The sequence below is a fragment of the Amyelois transitella genome, chromosome 3 (genome assembly GCF_032362555.1).
Source record: "Amyelois transitella isolate CPQ chromosome 3, ilAmyTran1.1, whole genome shotgun sequence".
NCBI lineage: Eukaryota > Metazoa > Arthropoda > Insecta > Lepidoptera > Pyralidae > Amyelois > Amyelois transitella.
This window is the reverse complement of record NC_083506.1, coordinates 10618331-10637733: the sequence shown is the minus strand read 5'-3', so window position 1 is coordinate 10637733 and position 19403 is coordinate 10618331. Positions and strand designations below refer to the sequence as shown.

Below are 19403 nucleotides of genomic sequence, written 5' to 3'. Positions count from 1 at the left end.
GTCTATCTGCCGCTACCGGGGAGAAAGCCTTATATATTGATGAGTTATTTTTATTTTGTTTCCTATTTTCGGCGTCCATGTATCATGGATGACGATGACGAATCATCTCAGCTTTTTTGAGTATGCATATCTTGGTGTTTGAAAAATAAATTTGATTTTGGTTATTTCTATTCTCTGTCTTTATCTAAGGTGATTTCGGTCAGAAGTTCTCTTCTGATCAGATTTTTCTTCTACCTAATGATTTAGATTTGTGCCCCTTTTTTTGAATCCCCATTCCATAATTACGCCATTTAGGCGAAAGAGGCTGTAGCCGTAGTCTTATGTGTCTGCTCCAATTGGATGTGATTGCAGACTGGAGAAATGCAATTATTCTTTATTTTTCGTTTATACAGAGAAATACACACGCGGCGTGAGCGCCGTTGAGAGCATCCTGACGTTGGACCGCCTGCGTCAGAGCGTGGCCGTGAAGGAACTGGAACAGGCACGTGGCCAACCCGTCACTATGCGCAAGACCGCTTCCGTGCCTAACTTCTCGCAGGTGAGCTTGTGGCTAACGTCACTGTGTCGAGTGCGCGTGCACTGGCTGAGGTTTCGGAGAGTGAAGTTTGCAGTTCTAGTTTGATTTTTTTTTAAATTTTATCTTTGTATCTTTTTTATTTTAACATTAAACTGTGTGAACTGTATTTAACATGAGAACATCATCTTTAGCAAACAACCAATATCTAAGTCTATGAATAAGTTTGTTTAGGTTTTTAAGATATTTATAATTCTTATGGCAAAGTGAACTGGCCATTACTTCTTTTTTGATTGTGAGGTAAAAAAATTACCGAAATTCTTTTTATATATATTTTTTTTGTGTTGAATTTGTTTTACTCATTTTCCGAAACCCAAGCCTCAATGCGGATTTACATTTTCTTACAAAATTTACAGAAACGATACGTCGATAAATTGCCACATTTCATGACAAGAAGTATGGTATATCCCTGTAGTGTAATTTTAAATTAATAATTGATATGTGCTTTTATCAACTATACAAAATGTTTTGACGCATAATAAAAATGATCATTAGAGATCTTTAAAAAGCAGCACTTAACAAATAGAACACTGTTTTTTTAGATTTAGTAAGCACTAACAAGATATTACATACATTACAACAAAATCAATACAGGAGATAATTTTGAGTAATGCACTTAGGTTTTTGCTAATATTCAAGCCGAAAACTGTCAAAAGATTTTTAATTTTTATTTATAAGTATTCTGCGCACCTCAAGTTGCGTAAAAATAATACTGTATCTATTTCTAAATAATTGTTGTAAGCTTTGAACACGAGATTAATAAAAAAATTAAGCTAATTGATGTTGTTTCCACTTAGTGTCACAAAAAGATAAAATAACATTGTATAATAACATCGTATTTTGCTAGAGTAGGTCGCTCACTAACACTTAGGATTTTCCAAATGATTTTGTTGTTCAGTATCAATAAATCTCTTTGATTCTGAAGAGATACCTTTTTTGAATGACTATAGTGTTAAGGCCTATTTCCGCTAATATCTTTTTTCTCGGTCAATGCTAATATTTTGCTGTAGCAGTTTTCATACACTTTTTAAATGCGGTATCACTTGTTAATTTCTGACACTACACACTGTTCCTGGATATCTCGGGCTATAGGGCGTATATCCAGCAGTAGGAGACTGCAAATTTAAAAATTATGAATATAACACAAAATGAACATTTACGAAAAGAGATATTGATACTGGTCAGCAAACATTAGATGTCGCAAACCGCTTGCTAACATGTGTGTTGCTACGCCGTCAGCTGTCGCAGGCGCTGGAGGCGGCCAAGAACGGAACCAACGTGAGTCTTGCATGGCCCACACACGCTCTATTTATCTACATGTATTAATGCAAACTTGTATCTGTAGGCAGCACAAGAAATTGCATAAAATAGTTGCGCTTTTGTCAACTTCTACTTGGCCATTTTGTAATCAGGTGTGGAGGATTTAGTGATGTGTTGTGATTGAAAAAGATTTTGAAGAACGAATTAAGAATTAATAAACACTCAGTAATAGCGTACAAAAATGCAACTATAATTTATGCTATAAATGGCCATGCGCGTACTGATTGAACTGTGTACATATTAAAGAGCAAAAATATGTAGCAAAATTGGATAAGAAAATTGAGCATATCGATACGTGTATGGCTAACCTTTAAAGATAGGAGGGCTTCCACATCAGAAGTGTAATTATATATGAAGACTAAATATTAGTCATAAGAGTCTGCCCTTTTATCGTTCATTATCAATTCATTTATTACAATGCAATAGAATTATTTCCGAAATGCTTTCCGCATCGGGTTTTGTTTTGTAGCTTTCAGTGTTGCCTTATTTGTACCTACTAGTATTCATTTTGTGTAATTTTTGTTACCGTGGATTCAGTTTACTTTTGTAATATTTTTTTTTCAGCAGGTGTATGTTGTAGTTCTTGAAATGCGTTCCTTTATTTTACCTTTTGAACTAAAAACAACTCCAGAAGACGAGAGTTTTGGTATGGGGAATCTGGGGGTTGGAAAGCGCACGACTGTCACTTCGTTAGCAAATATTACAATATATGTATTTTGTAAATACTACAAGTTTTAGTTATAAAATTATATTCTTTAGATTGCCAAAGTCGACCTTATTGCTGCAGTGCTTTATGGCTGTCGTTATTTACGTGTATGTATTTCGATTCAATTTTTTTTTGTTTTATTATCTTCAGTAAAGACTTTCGAATTTCATACTGCTTAAGATTTTTTTAATATAATGTTAATTCTAGTGTAATGTTAAAGATATTTCAGTTGTTTCTTTGTTTATATTGTTTAGCTTTGGTTAATAATGTTTTTCTTATCATAAGCATTCTTTACTTTCTTTTTTCATCCTGATTCCCCACCACAACCTTCACAGTAAACCAACATTAAACCGAATCTTATACCTTCCAGATCATGCGTCTAGACTCTTCGTTCGAATCGCTCGCTTTATCGTCGGGCCGGTCCGGCAGCGTGGCCGACCTGGCGGACGAGACGCCGCGGCGATCCGTCCACCGCCACTCGTACGCTGCGCCCGCGCATAACGACCCGGACGTGGCCACGCCCACCAAGCCGTTTGGACTCGGTGAGTTTATTGGTCGGATAATTTTGGTACTCGGATCGATGTTTATTGGTTGAAATATAAGGATTGGTCGGGAAATATTGGTTGAATGAAATTGGAGATATAAGAATTGGTTAGTCATTGCTTGTGACATATGAAACAAGTAAGTTAAGATAGCGTTAACGTATTATGAAATGAAAAGTAAATTATAAAAGAGTCCCAAAATTAACAGTCGTGTGTTTCAGTCTCTTTTATACTACATATGGCGACTGAATCAGACAATTGTTGGAGGTGGATCTTATTAATTTACCTTCCATTAAATACTTACAAAACGCTATTTTTATCTTCTTCTACACTACAAGGGTTTTTATGAATCTGTTTGAATATGATCGATGCAACTATTAGTAATTTAAAATTAAAATTGTTCTATAAAAAATGGATTTACATTATGGTCTTGTACTAACTTTTATTTTATTTACAGCATTGTAAGCGACAAATTTTAAATGAAACAGCGAAAATACTCCTAAACTTCCAATACATCCATTTTCTGATTTCTCTCATTCATACGTACGAATCATACATTTTGTCATGCCTACAATTTGTCAGGGCACTAGTGCGTGAAAATGCATACAAAACGGCACATACAAAAATTTGAATATAACCAAATAGAGTTGAAATTTGTAAACAGTTGACAACTATATCTAGTATATTAGTGCACAAAAGTAGCATAGGGGTACATGAGAATTTAGCAAGTTGTACAGATTGCACAATAGATACATTAGTATAGATTGTTATAAAGAAAAAAATACTGGGGTTTGGTGTCAAATTTTAAATACATAGGCTCATTTCGACTCACAACCAATACATCCACTTCTTCATAACTTCACAATTACATTTTATTTCAACTTGCTTTGTGGCAATGCTATAGCTCAATCAGACTATCTCTCTTCTACTTCCATCTTCTATTTTTTTCTATATCATAATCCCTGATTGTTTTGAGTGATTCCACTCTAATGAATTACTCTTATGACATTTGCTGTTCTTTGAGAAATTTTTTATCTGAATGGTGTTCCCCGCACGACTTATGAGCTTGCAGATTTACTATTTTTTAATTTTACTTCTTTTGGTAATATGCTCTGTAGAATTTTAAATTAAGTATAATGGAAGCAATAGAGCCCATTCACAATAGAAACGTCTCAAAGAATGTACCGCTAAGGAAAATATCCCGGCTTTAACTAACGTTGTATTTTCTGTATCTTCATCCCGCTACCTTCAGGCTCATTCCTATCAGGTAAACAGTGACTATATGGTCTTAAATCGGAATGGCAATGTATGGCGAAATTATTAGACGAATGTTCATGCAACAAGAACGATCCAAAATAGATGTGTTGTGATCATTGTTCCAACTATTTGTATTTAAACCGTGATTGGCTGTTAATTCAAAACACGAGAATCTATTGGCTACTATTCTAACTGTTCACTGAAAATTTCGTTTCGAAATCTTTGTTAAACAAATAGACAAAATTAGACCCTATTTATTGGCTGTTAGGTGCAAACTGAACTGCAAGCTTCGAGCATCAAGCTTCCGTCGTTGTGTTATATGTATTGTTGGTTTGCGTGTATATTTTCATTTGCATGAACCGAGCATGTCCTGTTTTATTATTCCCTTCTCCTTCCCTCTTCGTTAATATTTGCTGTGGGTTTCAAAAGCGAATATTGCTTTCGAAATAGTACTCAGGTGTTAAACACTGCTTCTGAACGAAAGCCGTTGGCAATAGTTGTCAAATTAATTCACGTCTGGGTCAGTTACACAACAATTGTCTGATAATGCAACAAATACAGCAATCGAATTTAAACATTAGTAATATTCAAAAACTTCAAAGGCAGTTATGTAAAGTAGAACGTAAATTGTAGATATAGCAAAATATCGAATGTAGGATTGTATGTGTACGTGTTAGGTGAAAATGCATGTAAAATGTAGTAACTTACTAATGTTTCTTAATGAAAAAAATGTTGATAGAAAAGTATTCAGAGCATGGTATAGACTTGTATCTAAATGTAATGTAGGTACCTATGTAATTTGTATGTGTGATCCATAACTCGTGGATGAGCAAGCAAAATAATTTGAATGTTTGTATTTGATCATGATACCTAACTTTCTCAGTGAAAATGTGAAAAAATATTTACTCATGAATATTATAGTATATCATTTAAAGAATCTGTATTGAAGTATCTTTTCATTTTTAATTGTCAAAGAAAGATGTTTTTTTAATTCCTCAGAAAATTTATCGATTAAATACTTTTTTTTGTATAATTATCTGAATGAAAAATAGATTTTAATTATTTTTTATTGTCATACCATAAAGTTCTGTTCATAAATTTGAAGTAATCTAGGATGAAATGTAAGCGGTGTGGTACTGAAATGTTTGTTACTGTTTCTATTGCAGCTCGGCCAACGTTCCTAAACTTGAATTTGAACCTGAACTCACTACGACTGCAGACGCCCAACAAGTGTATGTCAATAACAGAGAATATCGTAGATCACTAGTTTGGCTTGTTTCAGTTTTTGTTTACATATCTACCGGTTTTGTTTTGGTTATTTTGTTTTTTCTTGAATTGACATTTTCGAAATTGTTTTCACCGTCTTGACACATGACAGGTGTGAATAAATTGCTAATAAAATATAACCAACATTATTTGGATGCAATCATAAAAATCTTTAAATATTCTTGTTAATGCGCTTATAAAACAAGTTATGAAAGCATTAACGAAAAAAGTAGCTCAAATGCATAGTTTAACTATGTTATACAATGGGTTTTTGTATTTATTCCTATGTTTTTTAGAGAAGTTCATCGTCTTCCAAAGAAAGACTGTCAAATATCCGCGCTCGATGTAATGAGTGTTTCATCAATTTAAGCACTGTTGCTTTATTCTCAAAACAAATTGTAAAGACAAACACGCACACAATGACACAATTTAATCTTATCTCACACACGTTTCGAATATGCCAATTAACAATTAAACCAAATTTTACAGTCGGTCGTGTGGTTTTGTTAGTCTGTTTAATTTTAATTTGCAACATACAACTTCATCGGCGTTACTTATTGGCGACATTGGCATGAGTCATTGTTTGGCATGATTTGGCTCAAGACATTGTGATTTGTTTTAGAGGAAACTCATGATTTTCTTACTTCATAAGTTCATACATAGTTTTAACATAGGATTTGTATCACCTAGTCTAAAGTATGGTTTGCTCGAATTGTGGCATATATGTATGAATGGAAGGATGCCCCGACCATCAGCATTTGTGGCATAATTCGTAGAACACTATAAATAAATTAAAATTTGCACAGTTGACACTTTGTTTATGGTTGTCATACTTATAGAAAGTTGTTTTCTTTTTGGTTTATAACGATAAAGAATACATATTTATTTCTTAGTGAGGCTTTGTAATCGAAATCTTATTATGCAAGCAACAATATCTTAACACTAAAAAAGCATTGCAAATATTAAAGTATTAGTAGAAAGCGTTACCTGTTACTAGAGTGCTACATTATTTTGTTGACTTTTCATTTCCTTCACAAAGTGGCGTTCCATGTGGAAATGATCCAGTTATCAATGGTAACTGGCCACTATTTACGACCGTTGATAGAGCATATGTTTTATCTCTCCCATCTTTCTCTATTTTCTCAACCAAAGGGAAAACGAGAGTGAGAGAAGATACGATACATGCATTTTCAACGTCAGTGAACAGCACCCCTGAACGCCACGTGGAAACTCTATAATAAATAAAATACGTTTGAAATTACAGCGTCTCCGGCGAGCGGCAAGCTAGGGCTGCGCATGACGACTTTGCACGAAGAGCCGGGGCGGCGAAACGATGACGACTCACATTCGGAACCAGAATCGGCGCCAGTGGATGAACTTACTACCCCGCGATCGCATGTAAGGCTTTATCATGATAAACTCACTATATTTCCATGTAATTATGCTTCTGGTGTTTGACACTATGCATCATTGAAAAAAGCCACCGCTATGAAAACGATACAACTGTGGAACCAAGATAGTCAAAACTACTGTCGTTTGATCTTCGAGATTCTGTACAAGGGGAAATTCTAAGCCAGCCCAGTTAATGGTGGATGCACTAGTTTGTTTTTTCGACATCCAATAAAATGAGATTGAATAGTTTTCCTTAATGCCCGGAGTTATCTTAAACTGAACCTTACGTAACGATGATAAGGTTAAGAATAACGCTTGTTTTGTTCGGTTTCCAGCGCACCCGCGCCAAAGCTACCCCTCGTGGCTTCCTACCCACTTCTAAGACTTTGGATTCGCTTCACGAATTGGCTTGCGAGAGGGTGCCCAACAAGAACTCTCCTTCTATATCGTCCAGCGGTTATGGTAATTACTAAATTTTTTATACTGATTGTTATTAGTCTCTCGTCGCAATGGTACCGTATAGAATTATATAATTTTCTGAAGTGATAAATAGACAAACAATACTCGTATTATGACAACTTTATGACTTAGAGTTTTTGTCTTTTTCTCCATTTTGTGCCTGTTATCTTTGCCCGTAACATAACAGATGTATGCATGTTGTCCAAATAAACATTTTTGCCAAAAGTGCGTACCTACATCTTACCTTTCATTGCATTGTATATTTATCATCTTTCATTCCAGGTTCACAAGCGGTATCATCAACAAATCTAACCAACGATGACACGCTATCAATCCGAAGCATGTCCGTCGACGACACGCCAGACTTCGACAAGAGCGTGGACTACACGCACATAACCCGGACCAAAACCACGATGGCCGGCCTCAGGAACGAAATCAGCGAACTAAGAAACGACATCACCGAACTGAAGAATGAAATAGTCGAATCAAAGAACGAATTGGAGGACACTACATTCGAGAAAGTTAAAACACCAGTTTTGACACCCGGTTCAAAGAGAATCAACCCGTTCATGAGGGATTGCGAGGATGTGAAGGAGGAAACGGGACAGATGTTGGACCCCCTCGGGGCGATTCCCGTGGAGAGCCACGTGATCGTGTCTAGTCAAAGTAAGAGTAGCGACTCGGTACAGGTGAACGGAGAAGTGCAGCATGAGTCTTCTTTCGGTAAGTATTAGGTATCAATATTTTTATTTATTTTTACGCCGTGTAGTTAACGCTACTTTAGAATAGGATCACGCGATCTCTCTCAGGGATGTCGTATAAGGTGACTAAGGGATAGGCTAATAAACTTCTGATTCTTCTTGTCGGCGATGGCGTAGCAACCTGTTATTATTTGAAATTCAATTCCATCATTAAGCCAAACAGCTGAACGTTTTTATTTCTTTCTTTTAAGTTTTTTTTCATTTAGTTCTTTTAAGACTGTTGGCGCTGTCTACCTCGCAAGGAATATAGACGTGACGTGATGTGTATGTTACAGGAGAGGCGGAGGTCGAGTCAGTAAGCTCTGAGCAGTCGAACCAGTCTTTCGAGCGAAGTCGGGAGGCGTCGTCAGTGGGCGAGAGCGACTCCGCGTCGCCGGGGCCCGACAGCCATGGCAGAGTCAAGACTCAGTTGCCCGCTGGAAAGGTAAACATATAGTCTACGTTTTTTGTCGATGATATTTCTTTCATATCGTTATTTGAGAGTGTTATACAGTGCCTATGTACATGTATGTGCCGTATGGTACCCGGCACCAATACAAAAAAGAATAGGACCACTCCTATCTCTTTCCCATGGATGTCGTGAAAGGCGACTAAGGGATAGGTTTATAAACTTGGAATTCTTTTTTCGGTTGAATGTACACAGAAAACCAAAAGTTGTGATAAAAACAAATACCTGTAGTACATAGGCTTATTCCAAAATTTTGATAAATATAGCTTGTCAAAAAGTAAATAGGTACTTTTCTTTTTTTTAATAAATTTTTCAATATTTGAAAATTTTTGGAACATTGTTAAAAATGTTGCCTCACCGTTGAAATTGTGGGTTTGTTAATGTTAGTACTTGAAGTAATGCCTTACTTCAAGTACTAACATTAACAATGTTAAGAAAACGTAAGTCTTACTGCACTGCACTGAGTGGCAGTGAGTCGACACAAACCGCATGAAAACTACGATAGTAAGGAAAGAAGGCTCTAGAATGGCATCCAAGTAACCAACAAGGGTTAGAAATAATAACACCACACACGATATACCCTTCAGTTGGCAAAATAATGTATTTGTATCATAGTAACTTTATAACATGATTATTACACAGGTGGTTCGTCGACGAGCGGGCGGCAACAGGAATTCCCGTTCGGATCCCAAAAACCGACCAAAGTCCGCCATAGAAACGAGCACGCACGCGATGCGGCCTTTACACGATACACCTGCCTCTTCGACCGAGAGGATCGGGGATGGTGAGTGATTATTCCTCAATCGGCCGGCATGTCCGGCGCAGTAGTTGGATCGTCGCCTCTGAACCTACATACTAAATTTCATCGTTATCGGTTCAGTAGTTTTTGCGTGAAAGTGTAACAAACATCCATACTGACATACTCACAAACTTTCGCATTTATAAAATTAGTAGGATAGTATCGTTGAGTTGGTATCCCATAACAAGACTCGAACTTACCTTGGGGCTAGCTCGATCCGTCCGATTTGACCTGTATATTTATTCCATTTACGTGCAATTAATTATCTTCACGCCACACACCAACTTCTTGACTGGGAAAATTCTAAATCGCGCAAGCAAAGTTTCAACAGATTCGGTCGTACATATAAATTCAAAGCCTCTAACAAAACGTCATCGGCATCCAATACCTGTAAAGGTAATTGTATTCGACGATGTTACATACTTTATAGTTATTTGGATATTTTTATAAAAAAACATACCTATATGTTGTTTGGATATTTTTTTTTAAATATGTGTTGGTTAAACGCAAGTAAGTAATTCATTACGAAATGTTTCATCATTTTATTATTTCTTCTAGTAGGTAAAAACTCTATAGGTACTTATATTTTCTATGGAAAAGTATTTTTGTTTCGATTCGCATTTGACAAAATTTTTACCAAAATGTAGAATCGTGATTTTGGGTTTGTATGTAGGTTACACACGTGTTATGAGAAGTATGTAAAATTATGTTCTTATAGAAGAAAAACAATTCTACGCCATAAGCTAACTTCCTGACAGGGACAGACAATCCTAAATCCCGCAAGCAAAGTTTCGACAGATTCGATCGTATGTACAACTTTAAAGCTTTTAACAAACTGCCATCAGGAGTTCCGCTATCTGTGAAGTGATATTGCGATTTCCTGTATGATAATGTTTTATATTAAAAAAAAATTAAAAGTCTGCTTTTTTTTAAATGTTGACAAAAGTAATTAATTATGACATGTTATTTTGGGACTGTTTTGAAGACGTGTTATATACATATATATATACGGTCATCACGGTTTTTACGAGCTATTTGGCCATATAAATTTGTCTCATTACGACAACAGTCTCGAAAACACTGAAAGGCCACGTTTAGCTGTATGGCTTAATAATAGAATTGAGATTCAAATACTCGCACACGGTCGCTAGCCCATTTCAAGTTAATAAGCCTATCCTTTAGTCTCCTTTACATTATCCATGGGAAATTTATTTCATCTCGGCCAATTATGTTACAATTATCACCGAGCGACTAGCGAGTGTTTTAATTATAAATATTATAATACAACGCGAAATCCATGGGAAAGATATGGAGTCGTTCTATTCTATAGTGTCGGAAACCACACGGCATTATTTTTTAATTACAGTATTATTTTTTATAGGAAGTATAGATGCAAAGTTAGTTATTCCTACAGAAGATAGAAGGAGAAATGAGGATAGAAATAATCAGTTTAAAATTACTATGTTATTGAACATAAAATAAAAATATTTGACAATAAAAATTATATATCTGACATTTTTTTACCTATCAAACAAAACCATGGTAACCGTTGCTATGGCGTATATGAAGAAGGTCAAAACCATGGCAACCGTTGCTATGGCGTATATGAAGAAGGTCAAAACCGTGGCAACCGTTGCTATGGCGTATATGGCAACCGTTGCTATGGCGTATATAAAGAAGGTTGCCTAAATTATTTCATTACAGAGGAGTCATCAGAGAGCGCGTGCGGTCGAGCGGCGGCCCCCGACTGGCTGAGCGTGGGCGAGAGCGTGCAGCTGCGGCTCAGCAGCAGCACGGGCGTGGTCGCGTACGTGGGCGCCGCGCACTTCGCGCACGGCCTCTGGGTGGGCGTGGCCTTGGACGCGCCCACAGGTAACTAGAGTTCTCTGTCAGACCCAATGGTGGAATGGTTTGATAATGTTGCATTAAGTCCGCTATTGTGCGGTACGTGTGTATTTTGTGCAATTCAAGGCCGCGAGGCTGAGGTTCAAGTTTGGCAAGATCAAAGAATGGCAAGAAAGGCGCACGAAGGGGTTTTAGTGGGTAGACTGACACATTGGGTGCCAGGAGTCCCACACTCTCCCGCGTGGAGATACAAAAGGGACGTCTGTAAAAAAGATTTCCCCCTTGGATAACAAAAAAAGTCGTCTATAGAACAAAGTCGTCTATAGAACAGGATACGTCGTCACTCTTTACTTTCTCACCCGTTGCGAAGAAAATTCAAGGTTTGCTACTGTTCAACAGTTCATTCCACACCTTAGCTATTAGAACCAAAAAGGCACTATCGAAGCGTTTACTTCGACTACTTGGTCCACTCTATTTGGTATAGTATCCAACTGCACATGGTTCACTCTTTTAAAGTAGGTTCAGTTTACTCCGTAAGGAATAAATAATTTGTCTCACTTGCTATTTTCCTTATGAACTAATAATAATAATGTGTGTTTACAGGCAAAAACGACGGCTCAGTGAACGGCATCCGCTACTTCGAGTGTCGCCCGCGGCACGGCATTTTCGTGCGCGCCGACAAACTGGTGCAGGACCGGCGCGGGCGCAGCGCGCGCGCCTACAAGCAGAGCGAGCTGCAGCGCGCGGGGAGCAAAGGTGACGTATTATAGGGTAACATTTAGCGTTAATATGCTACTTCTAAGTTGGCTCTCCTACTACAAAAGCCAACCATCAAACAAAATATTTGTGAATTATTTCGAATACGAGCAAAGTTGAGATATAAGTGTACACTTGGTTATAAATAAAACGAGTTATACAGCGTTTGAGTGAATTTTGGCCATACATGTGATATTTTGTAAACCATTAAAAAACTGTTTTGTTTTAGCAATATATCCATATTACATATATGGGTATATTGCTAAAACAAAACAAGAAATAATAAAAATTCGTTTATTTTTATTTTAAATGTCTTGGACAGCATCATAAAAGATATAGATTCGGAAGCTGACAACTTTTACTTGGCTCTGACAAATTCAACTCATAAGCGCGATGACTAAAATTAAAAATTGTCTTCGTAGTAAGATACCTGAAACATATTTAAAGGTTTGTTTCTAAATTTAACTTAACATAGCTAGAATATGTAGTACATTAGCTTTTGCGCGGAGCTACGATCCCGTGTATTTTCCCGAATAAATTAGTCTGTTACTCTTAAAGGTCTTTTCTAATTCTGTGCCAAATTTCCTCAAAATTGGTCCAGTATTTTTGAGTTTATTCGTTAAAAATAAATAAAACGAATAATTTGCTGGATGTTCAAGCGTCGTTCTGTTTTGTTGTAGTAGTCCAGTTATATTAGATTTTATAAGATAGTGTATCTTCTTTTTGAACATGCTCTTTATTACCAAAAAAAAAATGTTTTTTTTCCAGGTGACGGCCTACACAATTTACACAGATCAAGGAGTCGCGGCGAGAGCATAAACGTCGTCGGCACCAAAACTAGAAGCAAATAAACTTCGCCTCAGTTCGTTCCTGTCCCTACCAGCTAGTATCGGACCGAATTATACGAACGTCCAGTACTGTCCAGTCTGTACTTGTATAGTGAACCAGTCTTTTTGTTGCAGTCGTGTAACGCATATGGTGCTTTGTATGTATTGTAGGTACGTTTCGTTCATTACCGTCTCGGTAAAGCAATATTGTATGCCTTTTTGTTGACATTTTAATTGTTGTTGGCAAGCTGTTGTTGGGGAAACCGCGTCTCTCGCCCGTTGAACGCCAACGCCGCGACGACGGCGCACGTTTCCGAACGTTCCAGAATGTTTTATAGCAAATCCGACACTTATTTTATTATTTGACTAAATGTTTTCATTTATATTGAATAATATGTAAATAGAATTGATAATTGTGATTTAATTTTATATCATTTAATTTCGATGTAAATATGTGAATTTATGTGTGTGTATTATTTAATTTGATAATTTAGAACCAATGAAATTTTCGTGATCGGTGATGATATGATTCAATTGATTATTTGTATAGGATTTTTTACTGTATAGTTTGTGGTATAGACGCTATCGTTAATTATTTATGTATTTAGCTCATCGACTTTGCTTTCCACGTTTTATGATGTGAAGACAACTTTATATTCTAACAGTGGAATATAAAGTTTGTTTTTCTGTAACTTTTATCTAACACTCCGCTTCAAGCATTAATAAATTATAAATTATATTTTATATTTTCACTGTACTTCGTTGTAATTTTATATTATTGCTCAGGAGCATTTTGTGTTTTACACACGATTGCCGATTTTAAATGTGATAGTTTTTTCTTGCCACGAAATCTTGAAATCTATAATGAAATTTATTTTTAAAATAATTAAATTTCGCTTAACCCTTACTTACACTGTCTCAAGTAGAGTTTTACGAAATCGTCCAATATTACATCTTCGTCCTTAATAAAAGACTTGTACTTAGTACACGACCATTCGACGGAATACCAATGCCGTAACGTAGTTTGACATTCTGTTTGGCGCAAGTTATAAGCGGACCATCAAAATAATAAGTACTGCGATGGGGTAGTAATTTTTACTTCTATGAAGCGGACTGAATAAGCTTTTTGATGTTTCTACGATAAGATGTAGCACTTTATTAGACTAAATTTCCCAATTATACAACTTGTCGTTATAAGTTTATCATTTGCGCCAAATCTATTGTCGATTGAGTCGGACGGGTATATCTAAATGAAGGTTATGTAAAATATGAGTAGTCATAAATCGGCACAATGTAAATTAAACATCACTTAATTGTCCTCAATTTAATATGTCCATCCACTGTCGAACAATAATAGACAAATCTGTCTGCGTGTTAGACGGACGACTTCTAGGCCACGTTTCATTGAGTAGTCGTTTTGAATATTGTAATTTTTTTGGTAAAATATCAATCATAGCTGCGTAGTACGCCAGTTGAAAAGTCCACATCGCGCTCTGCAGTGACGGGGCGATAGATATAGTACACCTAATGTATATTCCATCCTCTTAGAAATAATGTTTCATAAGTACACTAAAAAGTACACAAATAGTTTAATGCCTCATCGTCTACTAGTTCGAGAGACACTCGAGCGATCATGTAGCCCGCAACTTGCCTTCATTCCTGTAAACATATGTATATTAACATTAAAACGTAAGCTATAACAAAATTATCAAAACTAAATCAGCTGTTTAAAGTATTGCACTCGAGGATTTAATGCCAGTGTTAGTGGAGCCGCGGCTTCATCGTGACTCTTAACTTATTCAAATAAAATCAGAAAACTGATCTTAGCTTATTATATAACATTTTATTATAGCTATTTGAAATAAAAATGTATAATCGATTGGTGAAGCCGCGACCTGTTTTACTTAGCATGAGTTCTGCATATTACTGTCAATCAAAATATTGATTTTACGTTTATTCAATGTAAAGTCGAGACTGCGCCTTTAGCGGTACAAATATAAAATTTAAAGAGTAGTTACATTTTATTTTGTACGTAACGTTAAAAACTATTTCGATGCTACAGTAGATTGTAGAACTCTTACTAGTAATGCAGTATTTTATAAGCGTTGACTGACATCGTATTTGTCACACATAGTTATCACGTTTACATTTATCGAATGCTTATTAGACTGTCGTACTTAAACATTCCATTTTTCTATACATTTATCTAGCAATCTTATGTAGATTTTCTCTGACGATTAGTTTTAATTATGAACGGACTTAAACAGCATTATTTTTGCATTTTAAGGATTTAACTTTATATTTATAAACCAGTAAACCTAACTAGGACAGCTCAATGTGTAGTCGAAGTAAAAGAATTAATGAAATAAATATTTTCAAATATAGTAGGATGTCTTTGAACTCTCGATGTGCTTAAGTCCCGTAGTTGTAGAACATGGAAAGAGAACAGAAAATATCTGAACTGATCGCTTGGTCTGCTGAGAATTGGTGGCGAGGTATGCACTAGGGCTCCTAGTATTAGGCTAATAGTGACCTTATAGGGTGCGCGCTCATTAGAACGCGGAAAACGTATTGCACATTTGGCTTGAAGAAAACGAAATTGATTCTTTGCGTTGGTTGCCAAGATATATATTTTTTCGTAAAAGCCCTTCAAGTGATATGCTGTACGCTAGCCTCGACGTGTGAACGCGAATCAATAAGCAGCGTGAAGTAGGTTCTAAATATTTTTTTTAGAAAATAAGCTGACCATGTGCTGTGTTTTTGTTTTAAACAATTAGTATTTAGGTAAATGAAATTATTTGTTTTATTAATAAAATTTTATTTCATGTAGTATTTTTTTGTATTTATTGCAGTCAATTGAAACAAATTATACGAGCTTTTACGATGTGAATGTAATTAGTTCTCTCTGAGATCGTGCCGCATGTTTAATTTTAGCATTAGAACGAGTTATTTTAGTTGCAGAGTTGAAATTGTGTATTATAAACAAATTAATTAAACATAAATCACAAATCATGTATTTCTTATTCTTTTATGTGATAAGCGGATAGGCAGCTACTTGGTAGCATAGATGGTTGCATCTTCATAATTGTGTACACATTATAAGCATAAAGAGATTTTAATATTTAATATTACGAAAATAGTTCACTTCTAGTGGAAATATTTTTGCCAAGTAGCAGTTTGAGTCAACCATCGCTGTCATTATCAATAAATGTATTATAACTTATTCCGTTGTCTTCATTTTTCCTTTTTAGTGCATGATCCTTTCCGTTAGTTCCTAGACTACGTTTCACTATAAAGTAGCCAGCAATAAGGCATATTCATTCGCTGTCTCATACTACCGTTTCGGAAAGACAAAGACAGCGAGCGAAATGAGCCGTTGACATTTATTTTATTGTTGATATGAAGTAGGTATAGATTGCATTAAAGTACGCAAAACTAAAAAGATATGGGTGGCTTTCAAGAGAGATTTATACTCGATCGCAGGGTAATATAGCTTATTGTACATTATTAGATTTTTGATGGAAAGATCTTAGTTATTTGCATTATCACTATAAGGAAAGAAATATTAGTTTCGCCGCTGCTTAGAACCCTTTCGTGTTTGATTTTAAATATATATTTTATATATTTATAGATAACGCTAAATCAATATTTTGTACTAGAATTTTTATTAAATATATTTCCATAGATAATTCCATAATTATATTTCCAAAGCAAAAACTTTAAAAGTTAAAGCTCTAAGGCCAAAAGTAAATGGCACAAAATATGTGTAGGTACCGTTAGTATCAGTTAAGCAAATTTCGACAACCGAATTTATTCATGTAAAGGTTTAAAATTTATTATTTTGGCAAACCTAGCGCCTTATTGGTGAATAAGAAAGCATATGTACTGTATACCTACCTTAGTTACTATGTTTTAAATTTTATGGTAAGTACATTTGTATTAATATTGATTGGAAGTAAGTAAGATTGCTTTGAAGCAGTCAAATATATTATTAACAAGAAATTTTAATTCATATTAAAAAGTAAGAACATCTATAAAATCAGATTTTTATTTTATTCCTACATAAGTCGAATCAGTTTATAATGTACACAAAACATTGAAGTTACTGTTTCTTGTAATCACGTTGAAATATAGAAATAATTTCCAACATTCCATTATTTTATAGTCAAAATGAATTATCGGTCTCAATGTCAACCTGTAGCAGAGTTATATAACATTAATCGGCATAGAAATATTCTTAATTTACAAGAGGAAGCTATAAGCCCTGTTTTGTTTAAATTATTTGAGTTAAAATAAAGGTAAAAAATTAATCTGGTGGACTCCGTAGCCTAGTAAAGATTATACTGAAGAAGATAGTACTGAAGTAAACTTTGCCAAGTAAGGATCGCTATATAGTCATCATCAAAAACAGAAAATGTATTTACATTTTACCTATATGACTTATAGGACAGTTGGCCTAAATGCTATCTAGTTAACAAAGCTAATAATTTAAAATTATAAAAATTTGTATTATTATGTCTAGAAGAAATAAATACGACAGTACTCTGACCCACCCGCTTCCGCTTGTGGTCTGCACCGTCGCTCGCAAAGGAGACAGTTGGCCTCATTCGCGACGTCGCGCGAGTGTCATCTTCTGTGGAGGCACGGGGGGCGGCGCCGCGGTCTCCTGGCACGCGCCTTGCTCACTTACAGTCTGGTACCATCAGCAAAAACTATTCTATTACATATATAACATTACATAAAACATAACTTACACTCTAAATTTTCGCTCTTACAGCTCTTAAAAATAGGGGAAATTATTCCTACAAACTTTTTTGATGAAAGGTATCATCTTAGTTCATTGAAGAAGTATTTTAAAAGTATTTAAAGGCTTTTATCGTGCTTTACCTATGACAAAATTTAAACCTCGCTTCAAAACAGACCTATTGTCCTGCTGTAGCAGGAATGTAAACTAGATATGTATTTTGATAGGTACATAGCGGGAACAAAAATGTTTGGGAAAGAGTACCTAGTCTTCACAATTTTTTTCGAAAAGAAGCAGAAAATTTATTTAAATTATAAGTAGATATTTTTTGTGTACTCTACATCATAATCTATTTTCGTATACCTACCAATAGCTCGTTACAAAGGAGACACCGTGCTATAATGGCCCGCTACAGGACTTGCGTGACTTGCCTTTTGCTAGGCTCTGCTCAACGCAAGGCGGCTCAAAAAGCCACCAGCTTTCGACAAAGCAACAAGACTCCAAGCAGAAAAATGTTGCCCAACATATCATAATGGACCAGGCCGCTCCTTCCTCTTCCAACCATGACCCTCGCTTCGATTTCATAGGATCTTACGCTGTCAAATCGCTAAAATTAAAACCAGAGAAATGGGCGCGAGCGTTGGGGCTAGAAGAACATCGGGCGATACTGAAAGACTTCGTGGATCAGCCCTTCCCGATCCTCTTAGTCGTAGTATTGACTCACGCAAACCAATTGGTACCAGTCATATCGTTTCCATGTTATTTGAAGAATAAAGCCGTTTATTTTGTCAAGAAAAAGCCTGATGTTGTTCCTAAGGAAAATTGTTCACATATGCTGGTTTTTGGTAAGTTGGAGGTAGCAGATTTACATTCTACCATTGATTCATTTTATTGGACAAATTGTGTGGAGCCAAGTGGAATCCTGGTTGGATGTTGTGACATATTCATAAAAACTATGAGCCCAAAAATCAATATACTCGTAATAATATATCTCGTGCTTGGGAAAAGATTTGATAGTTAAGTTAATAATAATTTTATATAATTTTTGAAAATACTGAACAGTACAAATTATTTTATTTGATCCAGGTGACTTAGCACCAAGACTGATAGATGAACTAGCAGCACTAGTCGACGAAGTTTTTGTTCCTTTGTTATCAAACCCTCTCAACCACGAAGGATGGCCGTTAGTAGTGTCACAAGATATTCTCAAGCAAATACACAATTTAAAAAGCACTGTCTACGAGGTGAGTGTATTCTTGAACAAAAACTGCACAATATTCCCTTTGTAATTCCTTTAGGTGAGTGGGTATATGGCGAGATTTAAAAACTTGGGGTTAATTATTTTTACAGAGAAGTATCATTTTAATGATGCAAATTTGTTATCAAATACAATTTTTTTAAAGCTCATTTCGTGATTCTGCTATTCAATAAACATGGAAATAAATTGCATATTTTTTTGTTTGCATTGGTGTTGTTTAGGTGAAGGGTAAAGTCAACGGGCAAACAGTTCTACCTATGCCGGTAGGGGTAGAACTGGTACATGACGCTGAGAAGGAGCTGTTGAAAGGGAAAGAGGTGGATTTATACCTGAAGAGTGCTATAGAGGGGGTGGTGATCAAATGGGCGCAGCAGATCAACGACGTCATGATGGACGACCCAGCGCAGGCTTTCGAAAACGGACAGAATCCCGTGCCATCTGTTGGTTAG

At 35.8% G+C, this 19403-nt stretch overlaps 2 protein-coding genes across 3 annotated transcripts in view; both read left to right on the top strand.

The window, feature by feature from the left end:
• Positions 1 to 16175, top strand: part of LOC106129815 (kinesin-like protein KIF13B) — a 115077-nt gene extending 98902 nt beyond the window's left edge. For both annotated transcript variants that reach the window (XM_060952570.1, XM_060952564.1), the window contains exons 27-36: positions 393 to 538; positions 2971 to 3142; positions 6930 to 7063; positions 7393 to 7519; positions 7799 to 8239; positions 8553 to 8701; positions 9368 to 9509; positions 11229 to 11396; positions 11973 to 12125; positions 12894 to 16175. In XM_060952570.1, coding sequence (XP_060808553.1) covers positions 393 to 538; positions 2971 to 3142; positions 6930 to 7063; positions 7393 to 7519; positions 7799 to 8239; positions 8553 to 8701; positions 9368 to 9509; positions 11229 to 11396; positions 11973 to 12125; positions 12894 to 12976 — 1715 coding nt within the window. In that variant the 3' untranslated portion in view covers positions 12977 to 16175. The remainder of the gene's footprint in view (positions 1 to 392; positions 539 to 2970; positions 3143 to 6929; positions 7064 to 7392; positions 7520 to 7798; positions 8240 to 8552; positions 8702 to 9367; positions 9510 to 11228; positions 11397 to 11972; positions 12126 to 12893) is intronic.
• A 2053-nt stretch (positions 16176 to 18228) lies between these two features.
• The window catches only part of LOC106129770 (dynein beta chain, ciliary), a 39821-nt gene continuing 38646 nt past the window's right edge, over positions 18229 to 19403 (top strand). The window contains exons 1-3 of the mRNA XM_013328435.2: positions 18229 to 18541; positions 18783 to 18940; positions 19176 to 19398. Of these exons, the coding sequence (XP_013183889.2) occupies positions 18229 to 18541; positions 18783 to 18940; positions 19176 to 19398 (694 nt within the window). The remainder of the gene's footprint in view (positions 18542 to 18782; positions 18941 to 19175; positions 19399 to 19403) is intronic.